The sequence below is a fragment of the Moschus berezovskii genome, chromosome 25 (genome assembly GCF_049115385.1).
Source record: "Moschus berezovskii isolate FMDL1 chromosome 25, NW_MosBer_1.0, whole genome shotgun sequence".
Classification (NCBI taxonomy): domain Eukaryota; kingdom Metazoa; phylum Chordata; class Mammalia; order Artiodactyla; family Moschidae; genus Moschus; species Moschus berezovskii.
The window spans coordinates 39,323,129-39,344,076 of record NC_142484.1 but is presented as its reverse complement, the minus strand read 5'-3'; the positions used below and the strand labels follow the sequence as shown (position 1 = coordinate 39,344,076).

The 20,948-nt window shown below is 38.1% G+C and overlaps 1 protein-coding gene across 11 annotated transcripts in view; it reads left to right on the top strand.

Moving 5' to 3' along the window:
• Positions 1-20,662, top strand: part of SYTL2 (synaptotagmin like 2) — a 127,339-nt gene extending 106,677 nt beyond the window's left edge. For 6 of the 11 annotated variants that reach the window (XM_088832446.1, XM_088832445.1, XM_055416137.2 and 3 more), the window contains 10 exons: positions 591-638; positions 3,994-4,088; positions 7,125-7,244; positions 8,555-8,724; positions 9,847-9,949; positions 12,392-12,562; positions 14,638-14,716; positions 17,228-17,327; positions 18,571-18,776; positions 19,596-20,662. In XM_088832446.1, the coding sequence (XP_088688572.1) occupies positions 591-638; positions 3,994-4,088; positions 7,125-7,244; positions 8,555-8,724; positions 9,847-9,949; positions 12,392-12,562; positions 14,638-14,716; positions 17,228-17,327; positions 18,571-18,776; positions 19,596-19,741 (1,238 nt within the window). In that variant the 3' untranslated portion in view covers positions 19,742-20,662. The remainder of the gene's footprint in view (positions 1-590; positions 639-3,993; positions 4,089-7,124; positions 7,245-8,554; positions 8,725-9,846; positions 9,950-12,391; positions 12,563-14,637; positions 14,717-17,227; positions 17,328-18,570; positions 18,777-19,595) is intronic. The other 5 variants (XM_055416146.2, XM_055416139.2, XM_055416144.2 and 2 more) reach the window with 3 other exon arrangements.
• Positions 20,663-20,948: the final 286 nt, after the last annotated feature.

Below are 20,948 nucleotides of genomic sequence, written 5' to 3'. Positions count from 1 at the left end.
GCAAATATGTAATTTATACTTGCATGCTAGAATTTTGTTTACCAAGTTGCTTTCACTATAATAATAAAAATGTATGTTAGCTGAGCTTTCTCATATAAAATGAAGCAACAGAGCTCCTTAAAGGTCATTCCTTACTTTTGTGTAATGGTTTTGTCTTTTATGTTGATGACCATTTCATTGAAGTAGGTGGGGCAGTGATTTTTATCTTCATTTTACAGATAAGAAAAGCTCAGAGAAAGGAGGTGACCTGTCTGAGCTTTTGTAGCTAGTCAGTCAGTGAGAGGGTAAGGATGGGAACCTCAGCTTCACTCCTAGCCCAGTGCTCCTTTTGTTTTCCATGCCGTGGCTTAATGAGTAAGAGGAAAGACACTGAACATCTATGCTGGATGTTGGATTTTTAGTTGAACAGGAGACCTCAGAGAGGCTAAGGAAGAATTGCATTGGGGCATGGATGGAAGCAGGCTGAAAACCTGTCAGATGTATTCTGCAGTCAGTCTTAGCTGTGAAACTGACATTTGAGCTTTGCTTTCATGTCTGTTTAATCTTTCTGTTAAAATGGTATTTATTCTCAATGTTGCTCTTCTGAGTAGATCAGAAAGCAGATCAGGAACCAGACACAAATGAATGCATTCCAGGAAGTGAGTAGCAGGATCTTTCTCACAAATGACTAAATGTTGCCACTCTACATGGTGTGAAATGTTCTGAAATAACTAACCCCATTAATAATGCAGCATTTATTATTGTACTAAATTCTTACAGCTTACAAAACTATTTCATTCTGACAAGGGTTTTATTTATTAAAAGTATTTTACTACTCTGTTAATTCATGATTCTACTGAGGGATAGTTATATATTTTTAAAATTATATATGTATATATGTATGTGTATATATGTATGTAATATACATATGTATATATGTATATAATTATATATGTATATATGTATGTGTTATATATACACACATTATTGCTGAATACTATTATGCTTTTGCCAGTCTCCCTGCTCTTTGAGTCTTTACTTAAAATAATATCATTTGGCAGTATGGTCTGGAGTATTGGATCTCTTATGGCCTCTACAAAACACTATAGACATGAAACAATTTATAATGTATTTCGACCTAGGAAAGGACTGTACTTTGACAATTAGTATGTAGTATGGCTGTGTATGCCTCTCTACATTATCTATAGAAGCAAATTTTTTAATGCCCGGGGTTTAAGCTCTGAGGTTCAAAACTAAAATAGTATAGTTCAATATATAAGGCAAGTGATGGATCTAGAGGGCTTTATGTTAAGTGAAATAAGTCAGAGAAAGACATAAATGTGATCTCACGTATATGTGGAATCGTAAAAAACAAAAACAACATGTAGACTCAAAGATAAAGAGAACAAATGGGTATTTGTTGGGGGTCATGATGCAGTAAAAATGTGCAGGGGATTAAGATAAAAGATAAGTAAATGATGGGAATATAATATACAGTGTAGGGAATATTGTCAATAATATTGTAATAACATTGTCTGGGGAACATATAGTTACTAGACTTATGGTAATCATTTCATAATGTATGCAAATGTCCAATTGCTAGGTAGTACACCTGAAACTAATAGAATACTGTATGTCAACTGTGCTTTAATTTAAAAAAAGAAAAATGTATGTATAGTTGTGGTAGCTCATATGCATCAACTAATTAGTATCCACCACCAGGAAAAGATAATGGTTATTCACTATTTTTCTTAACTGTGACTATTGTCTTGAGTACAAATAGTGCACTAAAAAGGGGTTTGTGGGGACTCGCAAAGAATGCAGATATGCTTGTGTATCATCTTGGCATCCCTTTTCAGAGGTGGTTTCAAAATCCTAGGCATTGGAGGGATGAAGAGACACATACCGGCCCATAGGATTTTTAATAACAGTTTCCCAACAGTCATTGGATGTACTAATGTTTCTTAAAGAGAAGTGTAGCCAAAGGAGGGAGCCATTAGATAGAGGAAAAGTGCTGATGCTTGAAAACAGTGACTTCTCATCTGAAATCTGAAACTCCACTCATGAGGTTCTCCTGCCAGAGATGAAGGCGCTGAGCCTTGGCACATGACCTGACAAATTCTTAAGAACTACCTAGGAAATAAGGCCGTCCAGGCTTCAGCCATTGGTGTGAGTTCTCTGTCTGGCTGCTGCAGAGGAAACAAGATTTCTGTCTCTCGGGGGTGTTGAGTAAAGAGGCTTTTCCAGTTGCTCTTGAACTGGCAACTGGATACTTAAGTTTGAGTATCTCAGTTTATCTTTCTGTTTTATTCAACTTTTAGCCTGAGGAGTAAAAACAAACCATAGACATAGATGATGTATGCCTATATATCTGTGTCTTCATTTGTGACCTCCTAATTAGCTCAGTTTTTGGTCAAGGCAAAGAGGCTAATCAGTGCTAAATTCTGGTTGAATTAATTTCTCTTTTTTTGTGGTATTATCCAAGATGACTTTTAATGCCTGGGCTGGGGTTATTCCTTTTCTTTAGTGAAAAGTGTGTTCTTAACATAAAACAAAATGAAATGCATTTTCATATTTCATCAAGTAACTAAAGCCCAGTAAACATATTACTAAACTGACAACATTTGAGTATGAAATATATACTTTGAAAATAATATGGAGAAATGTTATAATAAAGTTTTGCATACTCATTGGGCTATCCTTTGCCCTTGTAGGACCTGATCTTATACTACTTCAATATAAGTCACTCAAATACACACCATGGGAAGTAATTAAAGCAGGTTATCATCTTGTGAGACACCATAAATATATTTTGATGCATTTGTGAGCCTAAAACTAGGTGAGAGGTATTATATGATAAGCAAATATTTAATAGTTCAAGTTTCCATTTTCCTTCATTAGATTTCTTTTAACTAATGATAAATGTACCTAATATTTACACTTGAGCCTTTTGAGTTAAATGTAGACATATAATTTGATTTTTATTTATCTGTTTTCCTCATATCTCTGCAATGAGAAAGTCAAGTCAGTATACTTATGTCACATGGAAAAGATAATTTAAAGATTTCCTATCAGATATTTACTTGTTTAGCAAAGAGTTATATAGAGCCTAATATGTGCCAAGCACTGTTGTGAGTGCCTTGAAAAATATTAAGTCATTCAATACAAAAGCTCTGATTCACCGTAAGAAAAGCTTAGACACTGTCATTCTTAGACTAAGAGGAAGAAAAGTTTTCTAACTAGAGTTAAACTTAGTAGGAAGAGGATTCATCATCTTGTTGTGACTTCCATATATGTACTTACTGTATCAAAAAGAAGCCATGTGCTACATTTTCATATTAAATTCTTAGAGTATCTTAACCTGAGTCATTCATACTTGGCCTTTGGATATCGCTGTTGAAAGTTATCTGGATTGACAGATAGCTAAATAATTTCTGTTTTCAGAAAATAATTAATTTTGAAACTGTGGTCTCTTACGATTCTGAGGGAGAAATGCTCTTACAGTAATCCCAACAATCACTAAGGAATCCAACCTCCTTTTAGACATCAGCAGCCAGGACACTTTTATGATTGAGTTGTGTACAAAGATCCTTGCTATTCAATGAAATAGTTTTTCAGCCTGCAGCATGTTAAAAAATATATCTCAAGGAGATGAACCAATAAAGTACAGATATTGTGGTTCAAAGATCTACTATGAAAAAATGTAAATTAAAACCAATTCATGTTAGTAGTATATTTCAGTATAATTCAAATCCAGTTCTCCAGTCCAATAAAACCTAGTGGTTTTTAAGTTCTGTTATCTGTTTGGTTCAACTCCTCGCTAGTTCTCTCTATATAATTTATGAAAACTGCATGTTGCTTACCTTATGGTCGTGTGCATGTGAACCACTGTGCCTTTAACCATTTTACAAAAACGTCTCTGTTCATAAATGGGGAGAAGTGTGTTTTCAACTTATGCCTTATGTTTGTCTGACAATTGTGAGGATAATTTTGAATGGAAATGCTGCTGTTTAGTTTCCACAGTGTCTTCACAGCCTGATAATCAGTTTTCCCACCCTGACAAACTCAAAAGGATGAGCAAGTCTGTTCCAGCATTTCTCCAAGATGAGGCAAGTTTTGTCTTTTGTACCTTCCGAAAAATGGAACCAAATAAGTGGATTTGCTATGCCAAGGTTGGTGTGTGTGCATTCAGCCATAGCGGAGACCTAAGAGGCAGCAGGGGTGACCTTTGCCTCTCCTATCAATAGACATAGTGTTTTTGGTCCTGGAGCAAGGCAAGGCATATCTCATTTGACTCGTACAGTAACTTTTTGGTGGTGAAGCCAGATTGCATACAGGGAATGTGACTTGTTTCAAAATAAGAAATCCAGGCAGAAAAATGTTGGCATGAACTTCTCTGTAGTTTAGAGTACGGTTCATTTGTGAAAGCTTAGTCTAGATAGCATGACTAGCTTGAAAGCATATGTTAAAATTACAAAGTATCAATGACATGGAAAACTTTAAGGATATCAACTGGGTGTAAGCACTTTGTATATATTATCTCATTTAATCCTCCAGTAACCCTGGGAGGTGGGCACCATCACTATCCCCAGATATTACAGATGAGGAAACTGAGATTAGGAGAGATCAGGCAACCTCACTCAGCTAGAAAGGGGCTGAACCCAGGAGTGGAGTCCAGATCTGACCTTCATGCTATTAACTGCTATACCTTCTGTTTCAAATAAGAACATGACTATTATCTGTTATTCATTTAATTCATAGTAAGTACCAGGCACTCTGATATCTTTAACTCTTACTAACAAAATGTGGTAGGTACAATTTTTTCCATTTTATACAAGAAGAAAGAGCCTCACAGAGCCTTTCCCCAAATTCAACAGCTACTAAAAAGTAGATCTAGGATTTTAACTCAGGTTCTTTGACTTAACTAAGATTCCATGTTTTGCAATCAGGTAATTAGGAGTCTGAGGTTTGATGTTGGACACTCCCACCCCTAGTTATGCTGCTGATTTGCTATGTGGTTATGAACAATTTCCTTAACTTCCCAGAGTGCTTTTCTAGTACCAAACTCATTGGATTGTAAGGAGTCAGGGAGATAATGCAGGGAAAACACACAGCGCAGTGCTGACACGTGGTACCTTAGTGCTTGCTGTTGCTGTTTGCAGTTTTGATCTGATTTTTCATGATGAAATAAAAGCTTCATCCTTTCTCTTAGTAGATGGAATGTAAGGAAAGCTCTGAAAACATACAAACTACATTCCTCCTCCCCAAACTCCTGGGAACCCGTCTGTCTACACTTGAGCCTTCCATGAACTGTATCAGAAAATATTCAACCCCTGCATGTGCTTAAGAGCCCATATTATAGTTGCTTTGGAGAAGCACTCATTCTTTGAAACAAGCTCATGAGCTAGAAGTCAGCATAGGTCCCTCATGGAGTTCCTGTGGTTTTATACCTTTGTAGATGTGCTTTGGTCTTGGCTGGTCATATGAATAAAACATCTAATAATTTGAGAGGCAAATGCCACCTGATTGCTGATTTTTTTTTCTCCTTCCTTCAGTTTTAACCTGCTGCTTCATTGCTCCACACAAAAGATAGTCCAAATAGTTTGAGTCTGTGGATCAGAGATGCCAAATTAAGCTGTATTGTTTTACCTTTCAAAGTACTTGGGGTTGGACTGCATGTTAAAGAAAGCGGGATAAAATCAGACTTTGCTTCTTCATCCACTGTCCCATTGAGACTTACCATCAGTTACATTTGTTGAGTGCCAACTTTGTGAAAATCAGTGTTACAAGTCATCAAGATAAGGTCCTGTCCTTCCAATAATCACTAATGGTCTGATGTACCGTAGAATGCATATGGCTGTGATAGAGGGAAATGGTCTCTAAGCATGTGGGGAGGGAGTGTGATAATGGAAACATTAAAAAGGTGTGGATTTTGTCATCCTTGAGGAAGGATTCTTTTCTCATCCACATAAATCATAATTTTTTTATCTCCTTTCTTAATCTGCATTAGGATTGGCGTCTGTTATATTGACATGTAATTGCATGGCCCTGGAATATGTTGGCATGAACTAACCACTCCTTTGTAAAGGTGTTTCCCTAATCCCAGGAACCACTGAACTGCTCCATAAACTCTCTAACCCCAAAAGGAGCTCATTCTGAATCACAGATCCTTAAAGCTACCATCTAATAAATTGTAGATCTAAATATAATAAAATTTATTATCACCACTTTTTCTTTCTTGACCCAAGTAAATATTTCCAGGGACATATTTAAAATAAATACCTTACTGCCATTTTTAAAAAATTGTTAAAATATAATGTGAGTAGAATGTATAATTCAATATACCTCCCTGTAGCAACAAAAAAGATAAGCACAGTAACTCTATAGGAATACCTAAGAGGTGGTTTAAAAGTACATATCAGTTCAGTTCACATGTGTATGTGTGTGTGTGTGTATACACATATATGCATACATGAAAAACTTGAAACACAGATCAGATTAGAATTATTTTCCCTAGTTTAATAGTGTCTTAAGTAAAAGATTTGATTTTTAGGGAAGTTAAGCCTATGTTACCGAGAGGAATTAGGCATGATATTTTATGATTTAAGAGTAAATAGTAGACCTATTATTGTCTGCTGCTGCTGCTAAGTCACTTCAGTCGTGACCGACTCTGTGTGACCCCATAGATGGAAGCCCACCAGGCTCCTCCGTCCCTGGGATTCTCCAGGCAGGAACACTGGAGTGGGTTGCCATTTCCTTCTCCATATTATTGTCTAGGTAAAGATAATTTCTCATATGTAGCAAAAAAGTTTGCCAAGCAATCTAAATGTATAATGTTAAGAGAAAGCCAAGAAAGCTCGCAATATGCTATCTTCTGTAGCACCTGGGGGCCACCGTGCTGGTGAAAAAAAAAAAAATCACTTTGTTATTTCAGTAGCTAAACACTGCTCTCCTGCTTAAGTGAGATCCTGGGTCGACCACCCACCCCATCTTGAATCCCATTCCTTGGCAGTTAGCACTGCTGTCCTTTGACCTTGGAAAATGTCGTACATGAGTGGGATACCAAGCTATTATCTTTATCTAAACTAAGATCTTGATCTTGACTCTGAATTTGAATTTTGTGTGTATTATATGATGTTTTGTAGAGTGATGACAGAGAGACAGATACAGCATCAGAAGGCAGTTACCAGCTCAGCAGACACAAGAAGAGCCCAAGCTCTTTAACCAATCTTAGCAGCTCCTCTGGCATGACGTCCTTGTCCTCTGTATGTAAACAAAGGCTTTATGTTAATATCCCTCTGCTTCTGCCAACCTTGCTCTGCCATGCTCCTGCTCCTGTAAAATGGCCTTTTGTTATATTTCTCAGATTCCAGGGATGTGAGAGTTTTGTTTTTTATCTAACCCACAATTAGCTTCTGGCTAGCTACATCTTTCTTTCTTCTCTTTTTTAAATCACAAGTCAGTTCATATCCAAGATAAACAAATACGGTTTGTTTTGGATGTTAAATGCTTCAGAAATAAACCTAAATTACCAACAAGATGAACCACTAAACTTCTCTGTGCGGCGAATGGGGTAACTATTACGAAGTCTGCTTTGATCAGATATGATTTTATGTACTCTTTGCAGGTATAGAATTGTACCTCTTTTAGCAAGTCATTTATTCTGGTGACTAAAAGTACTGATTCACATTAAAAGGAGAGGTGATTCTTTGCCTCGTGGAACAATTCAGAGTGGGATTTTCCAAAGGAAGCTCCCTAAGTGTAGTTGCTCAGATTTGATTTGGAGAATTTGACTTTATATAGAAGTGAGATGGTTTTGGGTGTGCATGCAGCATGTGTATAGAAATATATGTGTATGTAAATATGTCCACATACATTTATCCAAATATCTGTGATCTGTGTATACATGCACAGATCTCATCAGATATGCTAAACGAATGACACATTTGTGCTTACATTCTTACTGGCCTTGCATTTTTCAAACTCTTCTTTTAAAAAATCTATTTAAATTGAATTTCTGCTGATAACAATCAAATGTATGGCCTTGGGAAGGCTTTAAACTTCCTTCATCAATCATCCATTTTCTACCCTTCCTGACCCCTGAAAGTGTATGGCTCAGTAAGCATTTTCTTAGAGTCAGTGGATGGGCAACGTAGTAAAACTCCTTTTTAGTGCCTTGGAAATTTGATAGAGCAATGTGTCACTGTGATTTGTGTGCCCTGGGGTTTCTCACATCCTCTCTATTTAACATTTTAAATTCTAAGCATGCCTAAAAGTGGGACTCTGAGTGCCCCCTCCTATAAAATCACCCCGGTTTGAAATGAGTCAGCATCTTTGCATTTCATACTTTTCATCTAGGTCTCTTACAGGCAGTTTTTGTTAAACACCAGTCATCATGTCATATATATCATGTCAGGTTGTCTGTTGGTATGCTTTTTTAATGCCATATTAAATTAGCTGCTTTTATATGCAAACTAGAGAAATCATGGCAAGCAAAGATTACAGTCATGTAATCCTTGTGCTGGATTCGAGAGTGAGACAGAGACAGACACCGCGTGTTTTCCGACATTTTCAGGTCAGTGGCAGTGTGATGAGTGTTTACAGTGGAGACTTTGGCAATCTGGACGTGAAAGGAAACATCCAGTTTGCCATCGACTATGTGGACTCACTGAAGGAGTTGCATGTCTTTGTGGCCCAGTGTAAAGACTTAGCAGCAGCGGATATTAAGAAACAGCGTTCGGACCCGTAAGTACATTTTGGAGTCACTATTTTCTCTTAGTTACTCTTGTAGAAATTGGGAAAGAAAGAAAGAAATTGAAGGGAAGGTGTGTGTGTGACTGTGTTAAAAAGGAATGTTTGGGGGGAAAAACGGGATTGGGGGGAAAAAACAGATTTGGGGAAAAATGCTGTTTGTAGGTTGATACGCCAAACTTACTAAATTATAAGAATGTCAGAGAAACACAAAGCATTTCAAGGTGGAAGGAACCTTTGAGGTCCTCTTGTCCTGATTCCTTCTTTTTTGCAGATGAGAAAACAAAGGAGAGGGAAGATAAGCCCTGTTTGTTTGTAGCAGCACGATGAGTAACAAGGACTCGAGTCCTCTCTCCACACACTCTTAGCCTTTCTCTAGAAGGAGGGACGTGTTGGGTGTACTTTATAGTGCTCAGTGATGCAGAGACAGTTACGATTCTAGAATAAGGTAGTTTCCACATTTAAATTACATTCTGCAGAACTTTAGGGGGAATTAGCAATTCATTTTTGAAATCACAGGTTTAATGGCATTTCAGTTCAGTTATAAATGTTGAATGACAGTCCCCATTTATCCCTATGCAGAAGTCTGATTCTTAATAATTTTGCTAGCATAAGCCCAACCGTTTGTTTTTGTTATAAAAGCAGAGGGGCCCAATAGCTTTTCTTTTTTCTTTTTCCTTTTTTTTTTTTGTTTTGTTTTACATTGAATATGGCCTGATTAGGTATGTACCAAGATTTTGCTTTCAAAAGACAGTCTTTTTTAATTCTGCAAGCATCAAAGCCTTTTCTTAATAGGACACTAGCCAGTGAAACTAAGCATCACATTAGAGGTCAGTTGTCTTCCCCCTGCCCTACATTAGTTAAGGTCAAAGGGAAAAAGGAATTCAGGGACTATCCCTTAAAAATCTTCAAAACAATTTAAAATGATCCATTCCACTGAAATCATTTAAAAGTTTAAGTATAAAGGTGTTGATGCGAGCTCATTTATTATATACTACTTTTGCTAGTGTCATGAAATAATTATTCCTATCAATTTCAAATGCATTTTTAAAAGTACAGGTAGACACGTCACTTTTATTTTCTTTGACATTCTTGTCTGTTCAAATCTCTTTTTAGATACGTAAAGACTTACCTGTTACCAGACAAAGGCAAAATGGGCAAGAAGAAAACACTTGTAATGAAGAAAACTTTGAATCCTGTGTATAACGAGATTCTGCGGGTACCTATGACCTCTCTATTTAGGAAAATTCCAAACGGTGACTTATGCATTTAAAAGGCCATGTCATCTTGGGTAGTATCTCTGCAGACGAAGTCAGTCCCCAAGAGAGAAGGAAATGAATAACCACTTTCTGAGAATCTGCTTTGTATGAGATGATACACCATGACTGTTGTATGGCTTGTCTCATGCATGCCCTCCATACTCTGCCAGGGGTTATTATTATCTGCATCTCACAGATGAGGCAAATGAAGCTTAGGGAAATAAAGGAAACTGGATACACAGATGATAAAGTTGAGCACTGCAGCCAAAACAATCTTATAAAAGCCCAATTCTGATAGTGTTATTTCTCTGCTTAAAATCTTGGAGGACTCCCGTTAGCCTGAAGGTCAAGTCCACCCATCTTAACATGCACACCCCTCCCTTGTAACCTGAGCTCTGGCCTCATCCTTCCACTTTCATCGTCTTTCTTCAGGTTACCCTGAGTCCTTTCTGTTCTTTGGAGGAACTGCATTCTCTCACTCTGCTGGGACTTCCTCTTCCTTCAAACTGGGATGTTCTTCCCCACATGCTGTCCATAACTACTTCCCACAGCCTGAAATGTCTCTTCCTGTGAGAGGCTGTCCTTAACTCCCAAGTTTCCCTGCAGTCTGCTGCCTTAGTCTCTTTGTTTCAAAATTGGCAGTGTTGACATTCAGCACTTTAACCGTTGGTTTAATTGTAAATTCCACGAGAACAAGGATCAACTCTAGGTTGCTTATAAACGGCGTACCTTGTGCAAATGATTTAACCCATCTGCACTTTAGATCTGCAAACGGGAGATAAGAATAGTACCTATCTGGGACTTCCCCAGCAGTCCAGTGGTTAAGAATACGAGCTTCCATTGCAGGGACCACAGGTTCAATCCTTGGTGGGGGAACTAAGATCCTTCCTGTTGCATGGTGTGGCCAAAAAGTTTTTTAAATTAATTTATAATAAGAAAGAATAGTGCCTACCTACCTCAGTAGTTGTGAACATTAAAAGAGTTAATATGTACAAAGTGATAAGTATGCATTAGTGTGTATGAGTTACTTAGTCATGTCCGACTTTTGTGACCCCATGGACTGTAGCCCGTGAGGCTCCTCTGTCCATGGTTTTGTCCAGGCAAGGATACTGGGGTGGGGTGACATTTCCTTCTCCAGGGGATCTTCCCAACCCAGGGATCAAACCCAGGTCTCCTGCATTGCAGACAGATTCTTTACCATCTGAAAGGGAAGTCCATATAGTATGCATAGTATGCATTAAACACTTAGTAAATGCTGACTTTTAGTACAGTATCTGGGAGAGGTACTTTAAAAATGTTTGTTGGAAAGAGAGATGGCTGGATAGATGAGTGGAGAATATACCTCCCTCAAATGCCCATGTTCTATCTTCCTGCAAACTGTCTCATGCTGCCTTAGTCATGGGTAACAGATTGTTTAAAACAACAAATGTGAGAAGTATTATTCATTCTCTCTTTCTGAAAATTCTGCCCAAGTATTTGGTTATCCTCTGAGAAAAAGAGTGGCATTAAATTAACCCTCAGTTATCCATGGGTGAATTGTCTGTAGATTTTCTGTAGCAAGTTTTTAATTACGGTTTGACTGTGATACACCTCAGCACACTTGCTGTTTCTAGGTCATCTACTTCAACCACAAACTCAGGAAAAGCCAGCTCATTTAAATGGTAAACTCAGAGAAAAGCAAGTCTACTATAACCAAAATGGACATTCAAGTAGTATATCATAAAGCCAAGTAGAGATTATTTTTAGATTAGAAAGACTATTAACCCTTTCATAATTATATATAATCAAGAATTGACTACATTTCAGATTAAAACTGTTAGGATGCCCCCCAAAAAGCAAAAAACAGGTCGCTCTTTTCTTGAAAAATATTTTGTCCTTGCCAAATATCAGTGATTGGAGAGATTGTATATATATGGAGCAGGTGAAATATGGGAACTCTTCTGTATTTTCTTTTCAATTTTGTGCAAATCTTGAACTGCTGTAACAATTAGTCTATTAAAAAAAAATACCCTGTCCTCAGGTAGAAAAGAGACCGCAGGATTAAGCTTCATTTGTATTTTTAGACTGAATTGGATTCCTGTTATATCTAGTTAGAACTAAAAACATTCAGTAAAAATTGAATAATTGGCTTTTGTTTTTAGAGAGCTATTACCAACTATGATACTTGAGCTATGATTTGCTTTTCCAGAGAGGGAAAGAAAAATCAGATTTTGTGAAAGATGGATTTTAGCTCTTTGATACAAGACACTTAGAATAAGATGACTTTGCAGTATTTTTGAGACTTGAAACCTAACAGATGAGAAAATCTAATCTACACAGAGGACTTTAGCTTCACTTCTATGTCATAACTTTGGCCTAAAATAATATTATTTACCCCTTTAATTTCCTTCTTTGAACTGCAGTATAAAATTGACAAGCAAATCTTAAAGACACAGAAGCTGAACCTGTCTGTTTGGCATCGAGATACATTTAAGCGCAATAGTTTTCTAGGGGAAGTGGAACTTGATTTGGAAACTTGGGACTGGGACAACAAACAGAATAAACAATTGAAGTGGTACCCTCTAAAGCGGAAGGTAAGTTTGGAGTTTTTCGTTTGGTTTGGTGGTTTGGGGCCTGGGATTCAGGAGAGAGCTGCTGTAAGATTCCATTTTCATTCAGAATGCTTATCATTGTTTGGGATCATCATTTCACTCTGCCCAGTAAATCTCTTAGGCTCCTTTCTATGTTTTCTAGTCTTTCTTCCCCTATCTATTCTTTGGGCTGGCTAGTTTCTGCTAACCTATCTTTTAGTTCAATAATTTTCTTATCTGCTGTGTCTAATCTAGTATCTATCTAATATCTAGATGGATATCTATGGGTCCTCAGTTATTATACTTTCAGATTTATATTTTCACTTAACTCTTTTTTATAGATTCAATTTCTCTGCTATAATTCTTTATCTTCTCAATATCTTTATGAATTTATTAATCAAAGTGACTCAAAGTATGTATCTGAAAACTCCTATATCTTAAACATTTGTGAGTCTCATCTAACTTTTATTGTTTGGTCATTTGGCCCTTTGTTCTGGTATGCCTGTTCATTTTTTTTATTGCATGCTGGACACTGCATGTGAAAAATTCTAGGGGTAATTTGAGAGGGTTTACTTTTGCATTTGACACACTGGGAAAGGACACACTGCCTCAGTCTAGCCTGGTAACGAGCTGACGAGAAGCTGGGGTTCAGCTTGCACGCAGTCTGATCTCATTTTTCTTTGCCCATATTTCTAGGCTGTGGTCTTTCATGGGCTCCAACTGAAAACCTAGGTAGTAGTTTGCAGATTTTAGCATGTATCCAACTCACCTGAAGGACTTATTAAAACACATATTTCAGACCCTGTTTCCAGGATTTCTGGTTTGGTAAGACCTGGCCCCAAAATATGCATTTCTAACAAATTCTCAGGCATTGCTAATACTGCCGGCCTGGGAACCATACTTTGAAAACTATCAGTCTAGAGTGTTTTCTGAGACCATCTCTCCTTAGCTGGCCAAATTTTGCCTCCCCAGCCCAGTGAGAGGCTGTAACTCAGCTTCTTAGCCTCTTTCTGCTAAGTTTGTTGTACTCTCAGTTAGCACTACTCAAAACGCAGCTAATGCCTCGAAGTGGAAAGAAAGAATTTCAGGCAACAGCTTATCCATTTGAACCCTATCTATCTTAATAATTATTCAGCACCTTCAAACAGATTTGTTTAATCCAATTTTTTTGTTGTTGTTGTTCTCATTGTGAGGGTTAGTGTGATACATACAGTTTATACAAACTGTTAAGTATCTATACAGTAAAGCCAGTCTACTTAAGGAATGGTTCCAAAATACCACATCAAAGTCACCTGAAGCTCTTATTTCTAGGTCTACCCAAGACTTGCTAGTTAAGAATTTCTCAGAAGTTGTCAAAGCATCTCATTTTTAGCTTTTTTCTGTTATGTTTCTGATGTAATAGCCCTGTTTTGGCAATAAGGCTCTAAAAGACCAGAATTTTAAAGTAAAACTACCTGTTTTATAATAAATACACATTTAAAAAATGTATTTATTTATTTTAATTGGAGGCTAGTTACTTTACAATATTGTGGTGGTTTTTGCCATACATTGATCTGAATCAGCCGTGGGCATACATTGTAAAATGATTGTTCAGTTTTTGTTATTCTTACAGACATCTCCTCATCTGGTCTAAAATAATTAGGTTAATGCAGCTATGAAAATGTATTATTTGTCCCCCACCCATACCCCGGCTCTTCCTACTCCTTTAAAGAAAGAAAATACAGATAAGTTGTTTTATGTCCTGGCTGGATCACTAACAATAATGTATGTATTTTTATGAAAATCTATGCATTTCAGAACACCTTTCCCATCTCCAAGAAAGCCATTCTGATTTCTCTGAACTGAAGGACTTAAAATGTGTTCTGCGTACCCTGCAGAGTTTTCCAGGATACACAGTGTAGCCTTCCCAGATATCAAAGCAACAGTCCATTTGTGATGGGGAGGGAAATTTCAATCCAGGGCACTCGTGAATGATACCTAACCTCAGAAGTGAGGCAGACCTGGCCCTGTAACAGAGTGCCAACAAACGGGGTGAATGGTTTGTGTCTCACACCTGCTGACATGCTTTCATTCTCCAGACAGCACCAGTTCCCCTGGAAGCAGAAAACAGAGGAGAGATGAAGCTGGCGCTCCAGTATGTCCCAGAGCCAATGCCTGGTATGTACTGAGTTTCTGTCACGGTTTATGGCCTTACCTTAGCCCTCCCCTCTCCAGGGATTTCTTTGAGTTCTATGTTGTTGTGGTTTTTTTTATTTTCAAAGGTGAAGCTCTAAATTAACGTACTAACTTAGTAAGGGTCCAAATGAGTCAATCCACACTTGTAAACTAGAAAATTTTCTTTAATTGTGGTCAAAATACATAATATAAAAATTTAAAAATCACATAACATAAAATTTTTCTTGACCATATTTAAGTGTGCGATTAGTTGTGGTTGTTGCGGGCTTACTCAGTTGTGTTCGATTCTTTGCGACCCCACAGACTCCGCCGGACTCCTCTGTCCACGTGATTCTCCAGGCAAGAACACGGGGTGGGTTGTCATCTCCTCCTCCAGGGGATCTTCCTGACCCGGGGACTGAACCCTCATTTCCTGCATTGACAAGCAGATTCTTTACCCCTGTATCTCCTGGGAAGCCCAATAGCAGTGTTACGTGTCTTTACAATGCTGTGAAGCGTGTCTCTGTACTTTTTCATCTTGTACGTCTGAAACTCTATATCCATTAAACCACAACTCTTCTCTTGCCCTTCCTTCGAGTATCCCCTTCCTGGTAACCATCATTATATTTTTTCTGTTTCTTTGAGAAAAATTCTCATTTTTTTCTCAGCCCAGTTTACAGTCCTTGTTTTAACTTTGGCCTCATTCTCCCCAAAGTTTGTATCTACACAGTGTAAATGGCCTTTCCTGTGTAGGGCTGTGATACAAATGGAACTGGAGTAGTTTTTCCCCCACAGGTAGAAACTAAAAGAATTCATATTATGCCCCTAGGAAATTAGAGCTCATTTGTCCTCTACTCTCAAGGTCTCATTAGGGTAGAAAGTTTTTTCTTCAAAATGACTACATTGCATCCTTGATGTTAGAGCCTCAGGTCTCCAGCACAGTTAAGGAGCAAGAGACTGTCAGGAAATGAGTGCTAACCCCTCTCTCATTTCTCACACAGTTCCCTAAGTTAGTCTCCTTAAGAATTCACATGAGGGACATCCGTGGTGGTCCAGTGGCTAAGCTTCTGTGCTCCCAGTGCAGGCGGCCAGGGTTCGATCCCTGCTTAGGGAACTAGACCCTGCATGACCAACTAAAAGTTTGCATGACACAATTAGAGAGCCTGAATGCTGCATCTAAGACCCAGCACAGCCAAATAGATAAACAAATAGAAATAAACCTTTCTTGAAGGTAGTGGGATGACAGAAATGATGGTGAGGGCAGTGATTAAACAGAGAAAGGCATTCCAATTCAGCTAAAAAAAAAAAGAGAGAGGACAAGCAAAACATATCTTTAGGCCACATGGCACCCATCTTGTTACATATGCACCTTTTTAAAAGACAGATCCTTTTCTATATAATTTGGATCCTATCATTTATGGTCAACATACATAGAAATTCTGCTAGTCTCATTTCCCATTTTCCCCATGATTATTTTTTGCTGGGGGAGGGGCAGGAGGCCCACATGTGATGGACTCCAGCTTGTCTAAGGTTTTGCTCCTATGATAGTTTCTCCTCCCTGGAATGGCTTCCTCTTCCTGTAAACCTATCCAAGTCTTTAGATGAAATCCCATCTCCTCCGTAAAGCTTTTCCTGAATGCATCTACCCTCACTGATCACATCATCTTCTAGAACGTCACAGTAATAACTTGGCATTTGTTCTGTATTACATTTTACTGCTTTGAGTTTCTGTCTCTAGCTTATCTGTAAACACTTCCCAAGCACATAGATTTCTTGCATTCCTTGTATATCCAACAGCATTCCTAGCACAGAGCTGAGCATATAATAGATGCTCATTAAACACTGATCGGTTGACAGACTAGGTTCCCCCATCCAGAAAAACATGGGGTCGCAAAGAGCCGGACACAACTGAGAGATTAACACTTTCATTTTTTTCTCTCCATCCATGTGCATCCAACCTATATGGCAACTTCAGACTAAGGCCAATTTCTCAGCAATTCCTTGTCTATAATACTGGCTCTTATGTGTGTCTATACAATACTCCTATAAAATGCATAACTACTTTTAACAAGAATGACTATACCTAAACCAGTACCTGTTTTGGTTACTTTATACTCAAATTTGTTTAAATGCCTCCTATGAGCACTGATTAATAATGGTATTAATATTTGAAAAATATATGTATCTCACTGAGTAGTTTTGAACATAACTATAAATGGATGATTCACATATCTCATATCTATAATTGATTTTGTTGAACCAAGCAAGACCCAGAAACAATGATGTAATATTCTATACTTGCAATAAATTATTTTTATAGAGCTACTTGAGCTCAATACAGCCAGACTACGAAAGATGTAATTAAGAATAGATGTAATCATTTAGGATCATATCATCAAGCACTCAGTTGCGTCGCTGTGCCAGACCATTTTTAGACTGGCATCTTGGGAAGCAGTACTGCCAAGAGAAGAATGGCAGTGGGATTTCATTTTCTCTCTCTTTTTTCTGTTATAGGTAAAAAGCTCCCTACAACTGGAGAAGTGCACATCTGGGTGAAGGAATGCCTCGATCTGCCTCTGCTAAGGGGCAGCCATCTGACTTCTTTTGTTAAATGGTACCAGCATCGATAATTCTGCCTCCCTCAGTTCCACAATAGCCTGGCCTTTGCCAGTTGGTTTTAATTTTCTGTAACTGTGATGCTGAAGTTCATCATTCATAGTATAAATGAAATAACTTGAGACAGTGGTGACACAAGCTAGAAGGATCTTTGACATGAACCCCCTGCAAGGCTCCATTTAGTTTAAGAGGGACTAGGAGGTACATCTGCCGGGGAGGACAATATTCAGTACCAAAGAGTTTATGAAATGGCTAATGGTGGCACCGCACCCCTGTATCATTTGTCAAACATCTGTATTGTGGCCCATTTGCAAAAAAGCCTTTTGCGTCAGCCTGTGAATATCTGAATGTTATTTGATAAACAGATCCACACTAATAATTAGCTCATAAGAGCTTGAAACAGTTTGGGTTTTTAAGTTGCAAACCTTTTTCTCAGTTATAATGTAAGTGCCTGGCATCTAGAAAATAGTAACTAAACAGATGTTACTGTGCTGTCCTGACTCTCTCTAACTAATTTTGTCTATATAGATTTTATCAGAAGACCAGTTGTAGCTACTTAAGTTGATATGACATTATTTAGGATTTTCCGTATACATATTCTTCACAGATGTCAACTGGTAAGCTTTTCAGCTCAGGTCAATCTCCCATTCCAAGACTAGGCCCAACTCTTCTTGCCTTTACAAGAGGCATGGTAGGGCAAATTAATTTCAATTATTACCATAAATTATATGTAAAGAATAAAAAATATGTAATATAATTTATTCCCAAAGTCAAATCTAGGGAATTGGAGAGGTTTCTTTTCTTTTTCAATTCTGTACAAGACTAATTTCTTAGGCTCTCACAGATAATCAGGAGTAGATTTTAGAGAAATCCTCAAACAGTTGCTATATAGTAAATGCTAAATGCAGGTACTGAACTAAGTTGTTTGTTTAATCTGTAATTCTAATATTAACCTTATGGCATCACCATTCCCATTTCATAGACGAGGAAGCAAGTGTCTGAGAAGTTAAGTCAGTTTCCCACAATACACAGCCAGTAAGTAGCAGAGTCAGGACTTCCTCAAAGCAAGTCTGGTCTGCTCTAGTGCATAATCTTGCCAGCAGAATGCCCACCAGTACCATCTCGCTACGTTCTTTTTTCTTCCATTTCCTCTTGCCAGTCCTCAGTAGCTGAAGCACACTAAACGCATGAGAGTTTGCTGTCTTACTCAAATGCTCTCACAATAATGTTTCCTTTTGTAGTACCATCCTTCCAGATACAAGTAGGAAAAGTCGCCAGAAGACGAGAGCTGTGGGGAAAACCACCAACCCTGTCTTCAACCACACCATGGTCTATGATGGGTTCAGGCCTGAGGATCTGACAGAAGCCTGTGTAGAGCTTACTGTCTGGGACCATTACAAATTAACCAACCAGTTTTTGGGAGGTCTTCGGATTGGCTTTGGAACAGGTAACATGTGTTACATTTTAAATTTTCCAGGAGTCTAATGCTTCTGGAAACACTAGAGGTTGGTTGGTTTGCTTCTTCCAGATACTCTATTTCTGTTAAGTGTAGTGAAATGAATGAGTGAAGGAGTGTCAAGCTGTGGGCCAGGGACTCTAGATATGAAGATTAATAGGATGCGCACAGAGCTTGAGTTATTGTGGGGGAAACCAGAAAAGCCTTCATCACTACCCTTTCCTGAAAAACCGCTTATGGCCCTTCATGGCTAAGCATGTGCTTTGCATAATAATAGCAGCTATCATTTGTGGAGCACTGGCCACTGTGCCAAGTGCTTATTTGCATTATTGCATTCGATCCTCACAGAAGTTCTGAGTTATTTCCAGTGTTATGCCCAGAGACACTGATGTTCCAAGAAATTAAGAAACAGAGCTAATAAGTGGCAGAGCCAAGATTCAAACTTGAGTCTGTTAGACACTAAAGCTGTAACTACAATTCCTTAGAGATCACCTACTGCCGCTTCCACCCAATGCTGGAATCCTCCCTACTGTCCCATTATACACCTGACAGATTCTCATCTACATTTTATATGGGCCAGAAGAGAAGTCAGTACTCTGAGAGTAATGAGAATAATCCCAATTGAGGAGAGTTCCATTATCAGACATCTCATATGATTAAACAGATCTTTTCTTCTGTTGAGTCCCAGCCCTGCTGGTGATATTAAAACTCTTCCTAGCTGTCTCCATTGGTGATTATAATTAGGGAATGACTCAGTTTTTCCCAATGAACTATTCCTTTCTAAATGCAAAGCTTCCCTTTTTTGTCCAGGTAAAAGCTATGGTACTGAAGTGGATTGGATGGACTCTACTTCAGAGGAAGTGGCTCTCTGGGAAAAGATGGTGAAGTCTCCCAACACTTGGATCGAAGCAATCCTGCCTCTCCGAATGCTGTTGATTGCCAAGATTTCCAAGTGAAGCCACAGTCCATGGGCTTCTCCACTGAAAACCGCCAGACAGGTGGAATCTGATCTTGTAGGCAGAGATCCTCACCTTCTATCTGTTGCCTGGAACAAATGCTACATAGCATGTTAAAGTCAACCTGCACATACTTCTTTGGTTACAAGGACTAAAAAACTTAAATAATAACAAAATGTGTAACTTAATTTGTGACTGCAATGATTAAAAGAAGATGTTTGAGAAAGCTAAGAAAATCAAAGCATTGCTGCTGCTTCAAAGGAAAAGCTGCACCCAAAATACTAAATGTTGTTAATAAGCAAAAGTTTCCAGTTTGCTATCATGTGTTTCAAATCACAGAAGGGTTAGGAAGGCCTCCCACTTGATCATTGAAAACCCTTGCAGGAACTGAAAAAATGTTGGTTGTAGAAGACTGACTCAAAGATATTCCTACAAGCAGGGGAAAAAAAAAAATAGAATATTGTGAAGATAAAGAATTTATTCATAAGAAAACTATTCACTCTGTAGTCTATTGAAATATCGAATTCCATGTTAGGGCAATCAGACTGAATTTACTGCATGTGTTTTTGCTTTGAGAAGTGTTCCCTTTTCCCAATGTTAAAGTCTTATGTGCTTTGGTGCCACCCACTGGCCATTGGCGAAATTAAGTTTTTGGCTTAATTTTCTAAGTTTCAAGCCTGTCTTTTATAATAGGGTACCCATATGTAAAACAAAGAACAAAAACTTTGCATATATAAGATTCTGTTTTGCTTACAACTCTACTATATGAAGCAGCATGAGAGTGGTCACAAACATGATTTGCGACAAAGTTTTGATTAGAATTTAAATTGTTAAATTATACTGTCCTTCCTATGTATGTATAATTTTCATAAAGTATTTTGTAAAAACCCTTAGAATAAATTATTATATGATTTAATGGTATTGTCAAAGTAATCTGACTTCTTATTTTAAATGAAATACTTTATGTTTGGAATCTTAAAGTCCAGGACTTCCCTGGTGGTCGAGTGCTTAAGAGTCTGCCTGCCAATGCAGGGGACACAGGTTTGATCCCTGGTCCAGGAAGATGCCACATGCCACGGGGCAACTAAGCGTGTGTGCCACAACTACTGTGCCCATGCACCTTAGAGCCATGCTCTGCAACAAGAGAAGCCATTGAAATGAGAAGCCTGCACCCTGCAATAGAGAGCAGCCCACACTCATCACAACT